Below are 18,813 nucleotides of genomic sequence, written 5' to 3'. Positions count from 1 at the left end.
GAGTCGGTAAACCCCCCCGTCGCTCTTAAAATTACTTCACATTTGCACTCTCCTCTTGTGTGTGTGTGTGTTTGTTTGCCACGCGCTTGTCCTGTTTTACAACCCTGTGGCCACGAGCTGGAGGATGTGAACCCCCGTCCGTGCCCGTTGCGTAAAGACAAGCCGCCAAAGATAACGCCCCGCGAGGTCTACAAACTTCCCCCAAACGCCGGAAAAGGTGTTAAACGATTCGGGGAGGGTGGAGAAAACGGGAAGAAACGGGAAAACGCGCCGCGGGTCCGCGATCAAAAGGTTTTCCGTTCGGAAGAAAGTAGCCGAATGGGGAAATGGACCGCGCGCTGTTCCGTTGTCATGTTCGTTCACAAATATGATCCCCAATTAGTGTCCAAGTGGTGCCGTACAGGGAACGGTAGGAAGGGAGAGGTTGGAAAACAAGATCAACAAACCCTTAGGAACCGCCGTCGGTTGCGCTCGTGAATGAATCGGACCGATTAGGTACTCAGAAAAGGTTCGGTTCGCGCTAAGCCCGTTGAGTGTTGTTTACCTTAGTAAACCCTGCAGTGCGTAGGGCACACTCTCCGGAACGTCTGTAATGGGTCTCCGCTGGGGCCATCCTGAGAAAGCACTCGTCGAAAGTGTGCGATCGGGTTCCAATTAGCGCCGAAAGCGTCGGCTAATGTTCGGTAACGGCACGCAGCGCAAACGCGGTTTTCGGTCAACTTTCCCATCTACTTCCCCGGGGCCGGGTTCAAGTAGGGAAGTGATGGGGTAGATGCCGCAACATCCCTAAAGTAATCAACGACACCACGCCAGACGACACCACTCGTCTCGGAATGTAGCGAGCATCCCCCCTCCCATCCCCGTTCTCTCGGGTTCGGGTTTTGCAAAGGCTACACCTTGGCTGGCGCTGAAATGTTTTGAAAGACTTAAAATTAAATACACTTTTCGCAACTCTTCGCAACACCCCTCCTACCTCTTTCCACCCCTTTCCCGGTGACCATAGTTTATGGACGCGCAGCTGAGAGCCGGCTCTCGACATTGCGTGCCGCGAATCGGGCCGGATTCTTTTCAACTCATGCTTATTTATCTTCGGTCGGACAAAAATGCACGGAATGCGTGCTTCTAATGGGTGGCAATGCGCTGATTTTTTTTTTGTTTTTTTTGGTTCGTTTGCCCAGAAACATTGTTTATGCCGAACAGGCGATCGGTGGTCGATTTCCGCCTCGGACCAACTGTACCGACTGGTCCGCAATCATCCGAGTGGTCAAAGGTTAGCCATACTTTTGTTCCGCCTGATCGTGCGTGTTGCCATTTTGAACACGAGGTCCCGAAATGATATTGCACTGTGGTAACTAAGGTGGCTTTTACATCACGCTAGTTTTCATTTAAAACACATGCATAACGGGGTGAGCATAGTAAGATTTAAAAAATCAGCTTTTCGCTTTTCTGCTTAAAACATTTGACAGTTGATAAATTTTTAATTATTTTAAAACAAATTTCGTCAAATTTTATAACGGTTCTAACACCAGTTATCAATTCAGCTTAGTGATGAGATGAGAGAAATAAATAAAAAAGTGAGCTAGTCAGAAAAGATCAGCTGATCGTTATCGTTATTATTGATCGAAGACGTTAACCTGTTGGCAAAGTAATGAAAGTTGTGGATTTGAACAAAACTGGGCTCTATGTCAACAGAACATCAATAAAGGCACAAACTTTTTGATTTGCTCTCGGAGCATTGCTAAGAATATTGATTTTGGTTGTTCTTATTCACTCAATCAAAAAAAAAAAACGGTTTAGGACAATTATTTTTAAAAGCTTTTAATTGTTTTGTGGTTATCAAACCCTACTTTTAAAACACATCTATTAACAAATTCACCTTAAAATAAGTTCGTCCTACTAATTGTCGTGACACGGCCCGTTGTGGTTCTCCCTTCTCCAAATGTTCGGTCCTTCAGGGTCAATTTCTTCCGCTCGTAAGCACTTCGGCCTGTGCCTGTTCAACTCCACTCGCGCACGATCGGCCAATATGTGACCAATTATTGATCGCTAGTTAAACTTTATAGAGCATGTGTTTTGCCTCCAGTTTTGTTGTCGAACGGACGGGGGAGCTCCAGCGAAGAAAAAAGCCCGGCGATCCCGACCGAGGGCAAATGGCCTCGGAATGGCAGGTTTTGGGATTTCAAAAAGTATGGGTTTGTGGTACGATTATCCACGATTGCAACGATTGAAACTGGCCAGTGCCTGGTTGGGGACCATAATTACCGCTCGCTCACTGTTGATCGACGAACCTGGTGAAGGGGATCGTTTGGGGAGATGGTGTAGAATGTTTTGAGGCTCTCCGCACCCGATCTCCATACATGCGGGTGATTGGACCGGCCGGTAGCTGCACTGCTTTCCAAACCGATGGTAAAGACTTCTTAGAAATATTTCATAAACCCCCCCGTCTCTGTTAGGCAAGTTTGTTGTTGTACCTGATGTGCCTGATTTTCCCTTTATCTAGGGGCCATTTGTACGTCAAATACTTATGCCTACGTGCAAGACGGGACGCAAGAAGTAATTGTTCTTTAAACGTGTATTTACCCGATCCGCGGCTTAGAACAGGTACGAACAGTCTCTAGCCACAAACGAGATCCGAGGCCGTATTTCATTCCCCAATCATATGGCGGCCGCAGTCACGCAAACGAAATATTATTGGCCAGCTAAACATCTGCTATCCAATCAGCCGACCAGCGTTCTTTATGGGGCCGGCTATCGATGATCGATGATGATTGAACCTTATGGCGAGACCTGCGCCGAGAGTTCTAAGGCCAACAAGCGCTAATTCGCCCATTCGTTCGAGGAAGAATGGGGAAGTTCGCTAGGAGAACCGACCAGGCGTATCAATCGATCGCTCGAGCAAACTAACTAGCTTACTATTTGGATGGTTTAGGAGATGGACAGAATAGGTCCAACGTACCAAATCAACGAAGAACCAAAAAAAAAAAGCGGTGCGCATCATGCTTTGTGGTGATCAGCGAAATCGAAGGTCACATTGCCGGCTAAAATCAGGAAGAAACATTCAGTTTTCGGCTGATTCCATTTGCTTATTCTGTTTCTCTTGCTTCTCAGAGCAAATGAATTTGATGAAATGATCAAATTTTCCAATGTGGCCGCTTTTGCGGCAGGTGTGATCACATTAAGCACCTCTCAGTCGAGAAGCTACGTGTATCCGGTCCCGGCCGATGATGAGTTCTTCACCTTTCGGAAAGGGGCGGACTTCCACAAATTACGGTCACATCCTTGTTTTTGCGCACTTCCCACCATGTGCGGCCGCCAGTTCTTTGCCGCTAGCATTACACCGAGGCCCTTTGGAGAAAGCCTCAACTCGTCGTGTCTACATTAGAGACACGCCGTCCGAGCGGTTGGAAATATCGGAAGTATCGATTATTTGACACAGATTTCTGCGAATGGCAATTCGTCGTGCTGGCCGCACTGTAGAAGATGAAAGGTGGAAAGTAATTGTAAACCAACCGCTGCCACCCACAGCACATTTCTGAGAAAGCCACCACGAGACCCTCCGGGGAGGTATCGCCTTAGATCTGGGGTGTCTTATTCGGTTCTCTTCCGGACCTGAGGTTAGCAAAACCATCATCAACCATCAACCTGACACACTTGTCGCTTTCCAGCATGGAGGCGAGAAGAAAGGGAAAACGCGAGTGAGGAAAAACCGCCGAGCGATTGGCGTGGTAGCGCCTCATAACCCACCCCGTTGGCATTGGAAGCGGGATTGTCGGTCGCACTTCGTCAACCTAACACTTACACCCTTTTGCCGGTGGCCATCGCGCGCTGTAGGGGAGAATAATTGCGGACTTCCTGCGACCTCGTGCACAAGTGAAAGTGGTATCTACACCGACACCGACGTCCGTAGCCCTTACACATCCAACCGGGAATGTCGCGGGAACGAAATTTGCATGTCATACGTTTTACGGGCCCTCACTACCGGGGGCCCTGCATACATCCGGATAGCGACCAGATGGTCCTATTTAATGGGCTCATGTTTCCATGCGATTATGATGGACCACCAACTCGCGCGCTCCGGCAATCTCTAGCATTCCGGCGCTGTAAACATGGGCCGAGATGAACTAGCAGAATTTGTTTGAAAACGTACACACACACACACACACAATGACCCTCCACGCGGGGCAGAGTGCGCAAGTTCGCTTCCTTTCGGTGGGGCTATTTTTACTTCGCTCCACAAGAGAACAATCGTGCGTCTGTTCTGGTCGTCTTGTTTCGAAGAATTAGAGGCACACATATGGACCATTGCATAATTGAACCGAATGAGGGCGGATGCTGCCGAAGGGTGGGCAGCGACGGGTAGGTGGAGTGCTTAAAACCATAACTTCTGCCATCGTCGTCCACTAGCATTAGCTCCGATACACATTCCGTAAATTACCCTTGCGTACACTTCATTTCAAGCGTTTCGATTCCGGCCCCCACCCAATGTAGGTCGTATTACAATCTGATCTCTTTGGTAATTACACGGAACCGCCGAACCGCCAATGGACTGCACGATCTTGTGCTCAGTCCTAGATACCAGGCGTTGCGCCACTGGCCACTTTCGGTACTCGAGAGGGTTCGCAACGGAGAACATTTATTTGTCCAAGTCATCGAAGTACGTAGACATCAGAACATCGTGGAACTAATCCAATTCCAGATTGACTCTCACTTTCAAGCTGCGGGGAGGGACTTTCGCCCGGTTGTGATACCTTGCGAAATGGTTACACACCGGCATCGGGGACTGGTACGCGGCTGAATAAATATTCTATCTGGGTTGGTTCGCGAAACTCGCTGTTTATTTTCTTTATTGCTTGCTGCTGCTGCTGCATCATGCTGGTTCTGCCGGTGGTGACAGCGCCCGCGTACCGACGAACAAACGTCGTTGATGGACTCCGATCCGTCGCCATTCGTGCGGACCGATCGATGATACACTCGATCGCAAACGGTGGTGCGGATGAGTTACTGGCGTGCAATTAGCCGCGAGAAGCTGGCCGCATCCGTGGAGCGTTCGAGATCGAGAAATTTCATCGGGAAATGGATTTTCTTTTCAAACAAACACCGTTGCGGGGCCTTGGTGGCGGGGGGTTGTGTATCTTGCGTTTTCCAACTCGTTCCATTTAGATTTTTATTTTGGCCCGTGCTGCCGCTGTGGACAAGAGTGAGGCCAAACTTCCGTACCATCTGGGTGGAATTCGGTGGAAAATAAACATGACGCGACCGTAGGAACCGATGCATCAGTGGCGATTGGCCGTAGTTGATGCCGGATCCGGTCGGAGGTTAGACCCTGCCGGAATATGGGGAAATACTTTCCATCAACGCAACACCATGCACGATCAAGTGCGTTCCCCGATGAGCTCGACAGAGCAGACCTTTTGAATACACGAAGCGGATGCTTCCGCAGGCTTAGGCTTAGTACGGCGCATACAAAAGCATCTGTTGATAAAATAGTGTGTCGGCGCACTTTGAACTCGTGTCTCGGTAGTGCTCTACGTCGCCTCAATGCTTCTATCCCGCTCATTCTCTCTCTTTCATTCCGTTGGGATGTTCCGGTCGACTTGGATGGACACGATCACCACGCGCACACTGCGAGCTTCGGATGCTATTTTTAATGAACTTCCAATGTAAATAAAAGTCTCTAGTCTTATTTTGTCGCGTTCGGGACCGGGGTATGGCTTGGCCATTCTTTGTTGTGCTATTTTTGGGGTGGGAAAAATTCATGCGCATCTCGCAGCGGATGTGGGACTGTGAAACTCACGTTTTTCACGATGTATTCACCCGGTCCAAAGACTAAGGGATCCTTCCCCAGCGAGAGACTAAGTGGTTCTTTGAGACGACTCTTTTGTCCACCCCGCTCTGTTGGGCCCGATCGTTCATCCAATGTCAACCAAAACGTCAAAAGTCGACTTTGACACCCGCTCTAGGTTAGTGTACCGTAGGTCCTGTCGCATCCGATCAGATGACAACGCGCGAACCTACCTTATGTCATGCACACGCGTCCACGATCGTCACGTCTTTCGATGTGTGCTTATCTGGCGAAAGCGAACCCATTCGCGGGTCGAGATAGAATCGCCAACTTAGTACGTTATCTGACAGTATTGGTAGTAGTAGTAGTAGTAGTAGGACGGGGTGCGCGCGCTCACACCGATGCAACCCCTCCGAAATGGGGGAGAATGACGCGCGCAGACAGATCAGCTCCCGAGCACTGTACCAGTGCCAATTCGTGCCGCGTACACGTTTGCATACGTACCCTGGGCCGGGTGTGTTTTAGTAGACGTTCAAAATTCGACTCGATACGTGCGCTGACCAGAATTTTTGCGCCGATGTAGCGCCTTAGTGGACTGGCGGACTGAGAGGCCGTGCTTGGTAACATGTGAACAGTGTGTTGTTTAGTCTGTTACACTACCATCGATCTTTTTGACAGTTATTAGTAATAAGTCTCGTCCGACGATTTGCAGTTACTCAGTAGTCTACAAGATACAAGGAAGTACAACCTGAAGGGTTACCCAGTGGCAGCAAGATGTCTAACGAAGCGTTTGTTTTACTTCAAGTAAGATCCAGTGATATAAAAAGGTCTAAAGACATCTAGCATGGTGTGTGTGTGTTTAGCCAAATAATTCCGAAGATGAAATCTAATGTCGACAACTCTATAAAATAATAAAAAGATGTTGAAGGGATCCCTTATGCCAGACTAACGTCGACGTTTGTGGATCAAGATCGATCGGATCGATACTGAGGGAAGAATTGGTGTGTCCTTTAACTCACGCTCGTTCGTCATGATCCACCCCCGCGTCGTGGATGTTCCCACGCACGTAATCGTCCCTAAATAGGCCAACCCAAGCCGAAACCGACAACAACCCCGCTATGTGTGTGTGTGTGCGCGTAATAATGGGGATGGACTGTGAAGAAAAACGGTAAAAGTCGGTTTGGGGGGAAAAATAGTAAAATTAAACCGATCAGGTTGTGCTCGGACACCGACCACGCGGCTGTTTTCAAGGTCTCAGCTTGTATGTGAAAAGTGTCATCAGCAGTAGGCCCTCCTTCCCAGACCAGTGGGGTGGGGTGGTACCGTGAAGGATACCGGTGTAAAGATTGGTCTATGATTCATGGGGTTGGTTTGGGAGATATTTTGTGTGTGCAATGAGTGATGTACTAAAACGTAGACTTAAACCAGGGTGTCAGAGGCGGGAGTGGTGGTGTAGCTTGCAGATGAGCTGTTCGAAGTCGGCTGATGAGCGCATTCTTTAAACTGCACCAAACCTTGGACATCAGGAGGGGTTGCCGACGGCGCAGGCGGCGGTGGTGAAAAATCTTACAAACAAGAAAGGCACACAACGGTGCGGATTGTTTACGTCTCACAGCACAACCCAAAAGGGAGGGCGAACGCATATCGCTTGCGTCAGCGCGGCCGTGATTCTTGGGTCAGAAAGGAGACCGCCAGCATCCCAACCCCGGCAGCAGCCGGCTTCGTAACGAGTTACACGCATTTCTCTCTCGCGCTGGAAACTCCAACGCAAACGTAATAATTATGATCACGGCCTCCTGACATTGACACGCCGCCGCCGGTTGCAGCTCGGCAACCCACCGGCCTGACAGTGACCTACGCATCGCCCAAAGCGGTCCAAAATGTCGAAGGAGTTCGTGCCCTTTGTGGGGGTTGGGTTGTGTGCGCAAAACGCTGCGAAAGCAGCGAAGGTTCTACCTCGGCCTCCTCTCTGCGGGATTTGGAGAAAATGGCGACAAACGTGGCCGACGAAAGCGCACCAAGCGGTGTACTGCGTGTCGTCATGTCCACGTTGAGTGATCGTACCCGTTATTAGTGCCAGCGGTTTACATTGCACCGCGCTGCCCACCGGCGTTCTTAAACGAAGCCACTTGGGTGTTTTTTTTTGGCTTTTTCGGGGTCGAGCACACTTGGAATGGATGGCCCGAAAAACAAACCACCAACGTTCTGCTCCCCGGCCAAGCACTCGACCAGTGTTGCTGCTTGAGAATAATTTAAGCAATTGCCAATTGAAGTAATTTCTCTGTTTTTCTTTTCGTTCCCGTGCGCGCTCCGTCCACTTGCCCTTTGGCGGGGGGGAAAAGAACCACACACTCACACACACACTCTCGTCTGAAGATGCAGCTTCCCCCGGCTGGAGAACCATCCCGGCCAAGATCGCCGCAATCTCGAGTTCGGCCGGGTTTCGAGTAAACAAACGGGGTTATAACGATCACCCACCCGGGGTGCAGCAGCAGCAGCAGCACCAAATTCCCGGGGGTTTTGCTACTCGTAGCGCGGAGAACGGGCGGTCCCTGGCGTGACGGATCACTCGACCCAGGGCGAGCGGGAAAAGGTTTAAAAATTACCATGCGTACATTTTTCTCCGGGCAAGAAACCCGGTCGAGCAGCTACCCTAACCGAAAAACGTTGTTAACAACTGACCGCTTGACTGAGTTTTCGGAGCTGCCCGTGATTTTGTTGCCGGTACGAGGTGTGTGTGTGTGTGTGTGTGTGTGTGTGTGTATTTTTCATTTGTTATGTAAAAAGTTGTAGCGACTTCAACTTCACACATTTGTCCAAAACTCGCTGTTTATTCGGCACTACGGCAAAAAAAAACATAATTTTTAACGCAAATATCATAAAAGTGAGACCATAAAAATCAAATATTCCTCCGTTCACACATCTTTCCGAAGGTGTTGTTTTACGTTGGTCAGGTTTTTGGACCGTAACATCCAGGTTTGTCGATGTGCTAAAATGTGCACGATCCGTTGGAGATGAAAGGTTCCCGGGGGGAAGATTTTCGGGAAGCAAACAATTGCCCTTTTGCGCGGAACTGTCATTCGATACCACGTGTCAGGCTTTAGATAAAAAAAAATGCAGCTCGTACTTTAAAGATATTTTAATTCGGGTTTTTCTTCTATTCTTTGGGAAGTGGTTTATTTTCCAGGGCCTTTATTTTGAACAGGATCGTTAATTAAAAAAAAAAAACTAATACACAAAATTCCAGAGTTCCAATATACTTTTGAACTTGTTTGGGAAAAAGAAATAAATCAACCAGAAGTACGATTTTCCCCGCTTCCGAAGACGACGTGATAATGGTCATCCTTGGGGAAAGTGCCAAAAAACACATGCCAAAGGGTTGCGGAACGAGATGTGCCCACTCGCGCGGTGCACTATAATAAACCTGTCCGTCGTTTGGAGCACGGTGTCGCTTCCTGCCTGCCTGACGACGTTTTAACACTCGATCTACCACTGTCAACCCCGTACGTCCTCTTGCCCCACTTCCGGAGCTACGTTTCGTGTTCGGGGATGATTTCAACATAAAATGATCCATTGGATGTACGCGGTTTTGCACCGTGCGTGGGAGGAGAACGTATGTCTGAGGACAAATATTGACCCTTTAATCATCGGTTGCTGCACTCTAGACCGGGGCGGGAGAGGTATGGTGCCAGAAGAAAGCTAGTGGAAAGAAAGGAAAGTATACAACCAACCACATCGGTCCGATGTCCGACGGGTATTTAAAAATAGTTCTTGCCAAATGACGATTCCCGGCGATGGAATGTGCGCTTCCGCAGGAGAAAACCAAAAAAAGCCAGCGAGTTGTTGGCGTTGTTTGTACCCGTGTCCGGTTGGAAAATTCAACAACCTCCCCGCTGCTGCTGGTGCACACCATTGCTTAGCGATCGAGATGCGGCTGATCGTAGCCAAATGGCGGCCGGCGGCTATTAATTGCGTGGCCCGCGTAAACGTTTGCTGCGTTGCAAATTTTTCTTTTCGGTTCGATCGATCGAGTGGAGAAAATCGATTCCATCGACCATTTTCCGGGTGATTCAATTGTTCTGTGGAAGCTCTACCGCGAACGTTAAATGATGCTTTTAGTTGTGCGGGAAGTCTGTGGTCTGGAGTGAGTCCGAGTTTCGGTACAGATACGACGCCCGCGTCCGCCGGTGAAAACCTACCCAGCATTACCTAATATCTTTCTCTGTCCTCCGTCCTGCGTTTGATACAAAACAGCCCACTTTGCGGAACGCGAGTTAAATGCGACGGTGTGTATTACCACATACCGATACCAAGAGCCTTTAAACGGTGAAATTGCAAATCGAAACTCAAAGTACGGCAATTTGTGAGGGGTTTTGCGATGGGAATTTGCAAACAACGACGACGATTTTGATGCCGTAGCCGTAACGGCGAGGAATTGGGAATCGAGAAAAAGACATGGGCGTGTTGTCTAACTCTGGCCACCATTGGCCAATCTAGTCACGGTCGCAGGTGGAAGTATTACACGAAAACCCATTGTATACAATGAACTTCGACAACTTTCTCCTGACACGATGGAATGTTCCATTTAACTTTAACTAATCGCTGCATTATTTTCCCCGCTTTCTTTTTAGACTGTACAGACGGCGTCTCCCTGGAGGCCACAGTTACCCCTTCCGAAGGACATCACAGTTCATGTGCAGCAGCAGCAGAAGCAGCAGGACATGGAAAAGGCTTCGACCACAGCGGCCAGCAAGGGTGGCAAGGATAAGAAGTGGTCCCTCGGCAGTCTGTTTCGCAAGAAGAAGAAGGACGTCGACACCGACTCGAGCTCGGAGGAGGACCGGAAGGCGGGCTTCGTGCCGGTGAAGAGCACGCACAGCGGTGGCACTCTGAACGGGAAGCGCAAGAAGCGTTCGAGCCGGATCGTCGGGGCGGGCTTCGATCATATCGTGGTCAGTCCACAGCAGGCACCGTCGGTGGTGCACAACCATCAGCAGCAGCAGCATCAGCAGCATCAGCCACATCCCCAAGCCATGCAGCACCAGAACCTGTACGGCTTTCGGGAGGCCGACAGTATCAACTCGATCGATCGGTACACCGGCAACGGGTCACTGGATCGGCGGGGCAGAAAAACGGACCGTGGTAGTCGCCACTCGAAGGAAAGGCAGTCGTCGAGCGACGAGGAGTCGCACCGATCGTCGTCGATGTCGCGCTTCCGGAGTGACGATAGTCTCGGGAACCACAGTGCCGGTTCGCATAGAAAGTCTCGTACGGCGCGGACCGAGCGATACCTCAAACGGATGTCGCGCGATGATGGGAACAGTCCCAGTGGTGCACCAGCCGTTAGCCGTTGGCATACGCAACCGATTTCACCCAGTATGGTGCACGGTGGGAGTGTCCACTCGATGGACGTTGCCTACCGAAGGCATCCACAGCAACAACAGCAGCAGTATCTGCATCATCCTCATCACCAACAGCACCAGCACCAACAGCAATATCAGCTGCACCAGCAACAATTGTACCCTAGTGGATCCCATCCGAACCTACGCAACTCCTCCAGTCTCACCAATGTGCCGCACCATTTCCACCCCACTGGGAGCTCGCCATCGTACGCACATCAGTTGCAGCTGGCGTATGGCTCGCCTACGAACTATCAACAATCGCATGGGCATGCCACGACGAACCCCAGTGCTGTGACGTACGAGAATAGTTTCTACATCCAGAGCAAGGCGAGTACGATGAGGGACGCAATCCGGAGCCCTCCACCGATACCACCACGCGATCCTCAGCGTAGACTAACGATCGGGCACACGAACGAGGCACGCCCGATTTCGTACGCGTTTGATCGATACCATCAGACGCTGGGAGCGCCAGGACAGTCGACCATTTGGCAGCCGAACGGAAAGTGTAACAGCGAGGATCGGCTGTGGGGGGCACAGGTGCAGCGTACACCGCCTCCACCTCCGACACACCACGGATCGATGGGGTTTGTCAATGCAAACACGGTGACTCCGCCACGTGCGTCATCCGTTCAACCGGCGGAAATACAACAACAGCAGCACCAGCAACAGCAGCATAAGCAGCGTTACATCTCTCGTCAGCAACAACCACCGGCTGTTCAGCCACCAAGCACACCGCCTTCGAACGTGGCCTATCACCATCATCAGCACCATCAACACCAGCAGCATCAGCAGCACTATCATCAAACCCCGAGAGTGACACCACCACGCAACACGAACGCGGTCGAATATCGCTATGTAACGGATGTAACGCCTCGATCGCGCAAACCGATCCAGATACAGGATCGCACATTCGAGCCATACGAGCCGAAGATATCCCCTTTACCGGCGCCGGCTACCAACACCGGCAGTGAGTCGTCCCTCGCGTACAGCGGCACACCAACGCCTTTCGGTAGCCGTGGATCGACGACTCGCTCCTTGACCCAAGCGACCAGCTCCGAGTCGATGACGGGTGCCCGCTCCACTCCGCAACAATCGGCATCGGCGTTTTGGCGACGCATCGAGGAGGAACAGAACGGAGTCACTCTGCGACGTGGCCGAGCCACGGAACGTCGACCGGGAGTAGCCGGTACGGCGCTGGCATCGCGATCCGTGTCGACTTCGCGCGCCTTGGAGATCATGAACCGACGCAACCAGGAGCTGACACGTGAGCTGGACACCCTACTCGATGATAAGCAAGCGAAGCGAGGCGACGAAGAGGAGGAACAAACCGCGGGCGATAACGTCGTCAGCGGTCGGTTGTACCTGCGTCAGACGGCGGACGGTACTAGTCGGGCGAAGTCGAACGAGAAGCTGTACGAGGTGAAGGTTAAGACAAGTCGACCAACTGTTGAAGCGGTGCCAGCCAAAGCCGGCAATAGATACGAGGAGCATGTAGCCAAAACGGTTGCCAAGGGAGGTAATCAGGCGGGTTCTCATGGTTATCGACGATATGGCGAGGAAAGCACGCAACCACCGACGCAAGGGCCTGTGAAGAGTACTGGACCACCGGCTCCACCGATGCGGACCATCTCGAAGCGGAACTCCTGCTCGGAGGAAGAGCTTGCCAGGAAGCGTAAGTCAGCGAACCTCGAGGAAGCAATCAACGAACTGGAGGCGATCTACAAGAGTCTCAAGTTGAGCGACGAGGATCTGTTGGAACGAGCCGAACAGCGCGATCTTTCCACCCCGACCGGTTTCAGCCAACGGGCACGGCTCTACCGGTACGATGGCGATGTGGACGAGGACCGTGCCAAACCGGAACCGGATCTGCAGCTTGATGACCTAAGCTACCGCAGCATTAAGCGTGCGAACAGCTCCATAAAGGCACCGGAAACGCAACCACCATTCGGTATTCCCGTCGGGCCGATTCCACCGTCCCCGAGCACGGACTACCTGACGGTGCAGCCGCCCGGGAAGCACAACAAGCCGCGCTTCTTGCCCCAACGTTCGCCCGACCTCGTGGCGGATGACCTGGCTTTCCGGCAGCTACGGAAAGATAAGGACCTGCTAGCATCCATCGAGCGACCGGCCACCGTTCGGCATGTCCCGCCGGCAGCAACGGCGAGCAACGGTGGAGGAAATACCAGCAGCGGATCGGAGGACTCCCGCCCCAAGGGTTCCCTTTCGTCGACCATCTACAGCCAGATCCAGCGTGATGCGGCTAAACCTTCGGGTGGCAATCTGGAGGACTACTACAAAATCGAACTGTACGCGAAGAGTTTGCGTGAAGCCAACTCACCCAACCGGAATCAGCGGGATCAAACCCGGCCGAAGGAAGTTTCACCGGCGAAAGACACCGGTGCGAAGCCGAAGGCATCGAGCAGTGTGCGCCCGAAGAGTAGTACCACACCTCCGAAGGAGAACCGCGGTGCCGTCTTTAACCTTCCGTCCACGTTGAAGTCCAGTTCGACTAGTCCACCGAAAAGCCCGAAAGCGACCGATAGTGCGGGTAGCCCGAGTTCGAGCAGTGCGGCTGCCACACCCACTCCCCGACCTCGATCGGGCACGGAACCGGTGATCGTAGGTGCGAAGCATAAGGCAGAGTTTGAGGAGATCCTCAACGCCATCGCACTGGAGGCGCAATGTACGAGCGAGAAGCTCGGTGCAGATCTGGCGGAACTACGCCGGGAGACACAATCGGTATCGAGTGGTACCAGCCTGGAGGCGAAGCCCAAGTCCAAAGTAATCGCACCGAATCGTCCGATTGCGTCACAGAAAACGTCCCTCGCTAGACAACGCCAGTCCAGTGAAATCGATGAAGTGGCACAGGCGGCCAAATACTGCGAGCAGATGTTGCGTGACATTATCGAGGAAGCGCCACCGAAGAAGACGATGGACAAGGCGAAGACTACGACCGAGCTGGGCAAACTGACGACATCTGCTCCGGTGTCGATATCAATAGAGGCCCGAACGATCGTCGAGGTTCACGCCGTGGAACCACCTACCATTGTGGAACCTAAGCCAATCGCCAGCAGCTTACCGGACCTGGGAGGGCTAATCCAACAGCTGACTCCCGCGGGAAGTTTCGAAACGCTTAGCAAACGCTGTCAGGAGCAGCTGAGCGAGCTCGAACTCGAAACCGATGAGCCCGATGACGAACGCGTAAAGTCTTCGATCGAACGTGACTACGACAACCTGGTCGAGAGTATCACCACGGCACCGTTCGAATCAGACACGGATAAAAAGTCTACCGAGGAGGAAATCGATCAGATTATGAAGGAGTGCGGTATCGAGATCGAAGTAAGCCCGTGCCCGACCGATCATCATCTTCCGGTGAAGGTTGCACAGAAGATTCCCGCCAGTGCCCAGGCCGATCTTAACGATCTCCCCAAGTCGACCTCCTCCGAGCCGAAGTCTTCGAGTGAGACGGATCCAACGTATCCGACGAAGTCGTCTTCCTCGTTGAAAAGTGAGCCCTTTGAGGCGCCGCAGCTAGCAGCAGTTCGCTCGAGTGTCTCGAGCTCGCCGGGACGTGAGCGCAGAAATGGTGCGTCCCGTTCGCCACCGGTGTCCTCGGTCCGGCTGACACCGTCCGACACGGAATCGCAGTACAACTCCTCCGAAGAGCTCGCCATGATCTTCGGGATCAAGAGTCCCACACCGTCAGGTAAAGGAGCTGCTGCCGGTAACGCAGCATGCAGTGTGCCTTCGTTGCTTTCGTTGTCGTGTGCCAAACCTATACCCTCCCCCGTTCCCTTGCCTCCTTCCCCTCCAGCCGAAACCGCGCCTCATTGTGCACCTTCCCATGAAAACACCACCACTATCGCCACCGACGAGCATGATGTTGATGGTGGCGATGGGATCGTCTTTTCCATGCCCGTACCCATCCTCTCACCATCCTCCACGACCCGTAACGAACCCACTAGCACCGTGGAGAGTGTTTGCCGTTTCGCTACCAACACCACCACCACTACTAATAGCATCGCTTGTAACAATGTCACTACCAAACACACCGACGAAACCACCACCGTGCACCCCGTCGTCGAAGAACCGGTCGAAGAACTGATCACGACGGACAGCAGCTCCATCGGGAGCTTTTACCTGCGCAGCGCCAGCTACGGCAACCATCTCCACCACAGTCTGGACACGATCCACGAGGATCTGGCCGAGGAGGAGCTGCTGGAGGAAACGAACGCAGCCGATGTCGATTCGACCACGACGGATTCGGGCAATGTGAGCCTGAACGACTTTGGATCCGAGTTTGGTTCGTGTACGGGAGGAGCTGGAAGTACTCCGATCGAGCGCAAGGTAACGTTCGTCAACGAACTTCAGATTGGTCCCGGAGGGTACTACCCGTTCCGGAGTGTACTGCAAATACCGGAAATATTCATCGAAGACGTAAGCAGCAGCCAGCAGGATGAACCACCGGTGAAGGATGATGAACTCCAGGAGGCGATCGAGACGGTCGAGCTTGAACGTGAAGCTGTTACCCCAAATGAAGAACGTCAGGAGGTGCTGGAAGCTGGTCATCAGCCAGAGACGGACGTTGAAGACCCACCGGTGGAAACGTTTGAAGAGCTCCAACGCCTCGATGCGGAACGCCGTCGCCTGGAGGTCCAGCTAGCGAAGGATCAGCTGCAGCGTCGTGCACGGGGCGAGAGTGATGTACACCGGGGCAGCGCCAGTAGTAGCCGCAGCGGCAGCAGTTCCGTCGGAGGTGGCCCCACGAAACGCAAAAGTAGTGGTAGTAGCAGTAGCTTAGTGCAACCGCAGCATGTCGTTCTTGCATGTACCTATGGCTTGGCTAATAGCAGCATTGATTTTGTTACCGTCATCGCGATCATTATTGCCATCATTACACTCTTTGCACTCATGGTACTTTAGAGCTGCTGGAACCTGGAAGATGAACGTTGTAAGAAGTGGACACGTTGTTTAAGGGCAGCACATCAAGAATAGCCTATGAACCTCTCCTGTATAGACTTACTGAAGGGTGGAGGTCTATGCACTTTTGCGCATGATTCCAGATCTTCGATCGGTTTTTGACGATAAAAAAGTCATTTTCACTCGATCGCCATCTCTAAAGGGGCTTCTATATTTGATTTCCATCGAGAATGTTTCCAAAACTGAGAACGAATCTCTTGCGATACTTTCAGGGAAATTTTGTTTTCCCAACAGACTTTAATCATTGAAAGTTTTTGAAAGTTTACGTTCAATGAGATTTTGCATTCTCTTATTTGTGAAGGATTCGCAATCACGTTCCACCTCCTTTACGGGAAGTTTCTATTTCATTCCCCTGGACGGGATAGTTTCTCCATTTCCGGTTGTGATACGCCAAGTCATTGTTAACATTCCAGAGGTGGTTGTACAGAGTATATTGAATTTATCCAGCATTAATGGTTGCACTGTATAGAACACCACAACACCAGCACACGTCCTAGGTTAATCGATTGGAAAGGTGGATAGATCGATGTGTGTTTTTCCGAAAAACCGTTAATAATCAATCACTTCTCACCGTCGAAGCTCGATGTTGCAACTCTGCAATGCCTTACTGTGTACTCGTGTCCTTATCTAACTCTACGATGCCCTTCCCGGCCCTCCATTTTTTACCGCCATGTCCGTGTCCGTAAACAGGTGTGGAAGAGACGGATCTGCATCCGAGCACCACGGAAAGCAGCAGTATCGTGTCGCTCGCGGTCAAACCGACCGGCAAGCAAAGCATACCGCTGATGCCGTGTCTGGGCGGCCAAAAATCGGTCGACGTCATTGAAGTTACCGAACCCTCGATTGCCGGCCGCAGCATCGTCCACGAGGAAGTGCCGCCGGAAACGCAAGCGCCCGCCAGTAGTCAGCAAGTCACGAAAGCTACTCGCAATCTCAACCGCGACTCTAGTGGCGCTCTGCAGAACCTATGTTTCTGTTTGCTATAAAGTGAAACTTTAGTAAAGCTCAACCGAGCGGGTCTTATCAGTGGTGGATTCGGTGATAGGTTGTCGTTATCAGGAAAAGCGTACTCGAGTGCCTTAGTACAGGTTGTTGGCAGATTGTTCGCATGGCGACTTTACAAATCTCGTTACCTTCGTCTTAAATTATCCACTGATAAGTGTGTAAAATTCCATAGTTATCTAAGGTTTCCCCTTACCTACCTTTGTATTCGTTCTCGATATAAGAGACTGTTTCCATGTGCCAATGAATGTTTATCGTTATATTTACCTGCTCCCATGATTTCTCTGTGGGATTTTCGCTGACCGATCGGGAAGACTATTGTAGCTTGTAGGTGTATGAGATAGCGTGTGGAAAATGATAGAAGAAGAAAAAACATTATAATAACCTCTCCGGATCTGGTTAACGAAAAACGGAAACCGTAATGCCTTCCAAGATCGTTCGCTTAGCTAGTAGTGACGCAAAAACATAAACCGTTTAGATAGTTAATGCAGGATGATATCACCGCTCGCCTCTAACCACGATCAAACGATTTACCTTTTTTCTATTTCGATGTTGTATTATTTTTTTTAGATCTTTAACACTTTAAGGACAGGTAGTTCTTCTTCTACGGGAGACTGTACAGAAAGACACACGCACCGTTTGTGGCGCAAAACGTAAAACACAGAAACACAGCAGCATAAACCCGGATGGCGGACGACACTACCACGCAACCATTCACGCAAACCGACCGGAATGTTTTTGAACAAGCTACATGCAACAAACACAAAACATAAGGATTATAGTGAGCGGCACTTTATTCTCGAAGAAACTAAGCCATGTGGTATGCCGCAATGGTAACAAACACCGCGTCCAACAAAAGATCCAAATCGGAAGGATAAGATTAATTATTTGGTAGATGTACGGAGTCCCACAAGAGAAGAAAAACACACACGCTAAATTATTCCGGAATGCTTGTGGAAAGGCAATTAGTGGAGCTATTTTCATACTGTCGAGCTTAGGTTGATCTGTTAGTTTGTAGGGTAGTAGACTACCACCTTTTTTTTATTGTTTATTATTAGCTTAAAACAGCTTCCGTTGTACGGTAGGTCCCGTGCCAGAGTAGAAGAGAAAGGTGTGCCTGCGTGTTGGAGAACCGCCGAAAGTGTAATAAATCTGTAAATTCCTTCGCTTGTTAAGTTGCTTGTGTTAAGTAAGGATAGTCACATCGCCTAAATACCGCCACACGCGAACAAATCCACGCGCGCTTCCCTGCAAAAGGCGCTTGAAGCGAGGTCGAGGGTGCGCGTAGTAAATGTTGTACACAAATAAAATCATTATATTACCTTACTGTATGGACGCTATACTTGTTGTTGATTTGCGGTAGTAATAAAATTAAAAACAAACTCACCCCTACTTCAGAGTTGGTTGTATTTGTCTTATAAATTGGTTCCTCGATTTTTTCCCCTTTTTGCTTTTGTTTTCGTTAAATAGTAATAAGACGTTCGGCTTAATGCTATGAATTACATATTTCTTCGTTTATTGATAGTAATATATATTTTTTTCAATTTCAACATAGTGCAAAAGATTCTTCCAAAACGTACATTTTCTTATTGATTGTTAAACAAATTTTTAAAGAGCTTATTTCTCTAATGTCCTCCGCACATCTTA

General features: G+C 50.7%; 1 protein-coding gene across 1 annotated transcript; it reads left to right on the top strand.

Annotated features, from left to right (window-relative positions):
* Positions 1–6,556: 6,556 nt before the first annotated feature.
* On the top strand, positions 6,557–17,150 carry LOC131294581 (uncharacterized). The gene is made up of 7 exons (XM_058322626.1): positions 6,557–6,586; positions 10,414–10,758; positions 10,828–11,193; positions 11,284–13,958; positions 14,016–14,890; positions 14,999–16,012; positions 16,855–17,150. The coding sequence occupies exons 1-7, from the start codon at positions 6,557–6,559 to the stop codon at positions 17,148–17,150; spliced, it is 5,601 nt and encodes a 1,866-aa protein (XP_058178609.1).
* The last annotated feature ends 1,663 nt before the right edge of the window (positions 17,151–18,813 follow it).

This window comes from Anopheles ziemanni, chromosome 2 (genome assembly GCF_943734765.1).
Source record: "Anopheles ziemanni chromosome 2, idAnoZiCoDA_A2_x.2, whole genome shotgun sequence".
In the NCBI taxonomy this organism is placed as follows: Eukaryota; Metazoa; Arthropoda; class Insecta; order Diptera; family Culicidae; genus Anopheles; species Anopheles ziemanni.
This window is presented reverse-complemented; position numbering and strand designations above follow the sequence as displayed.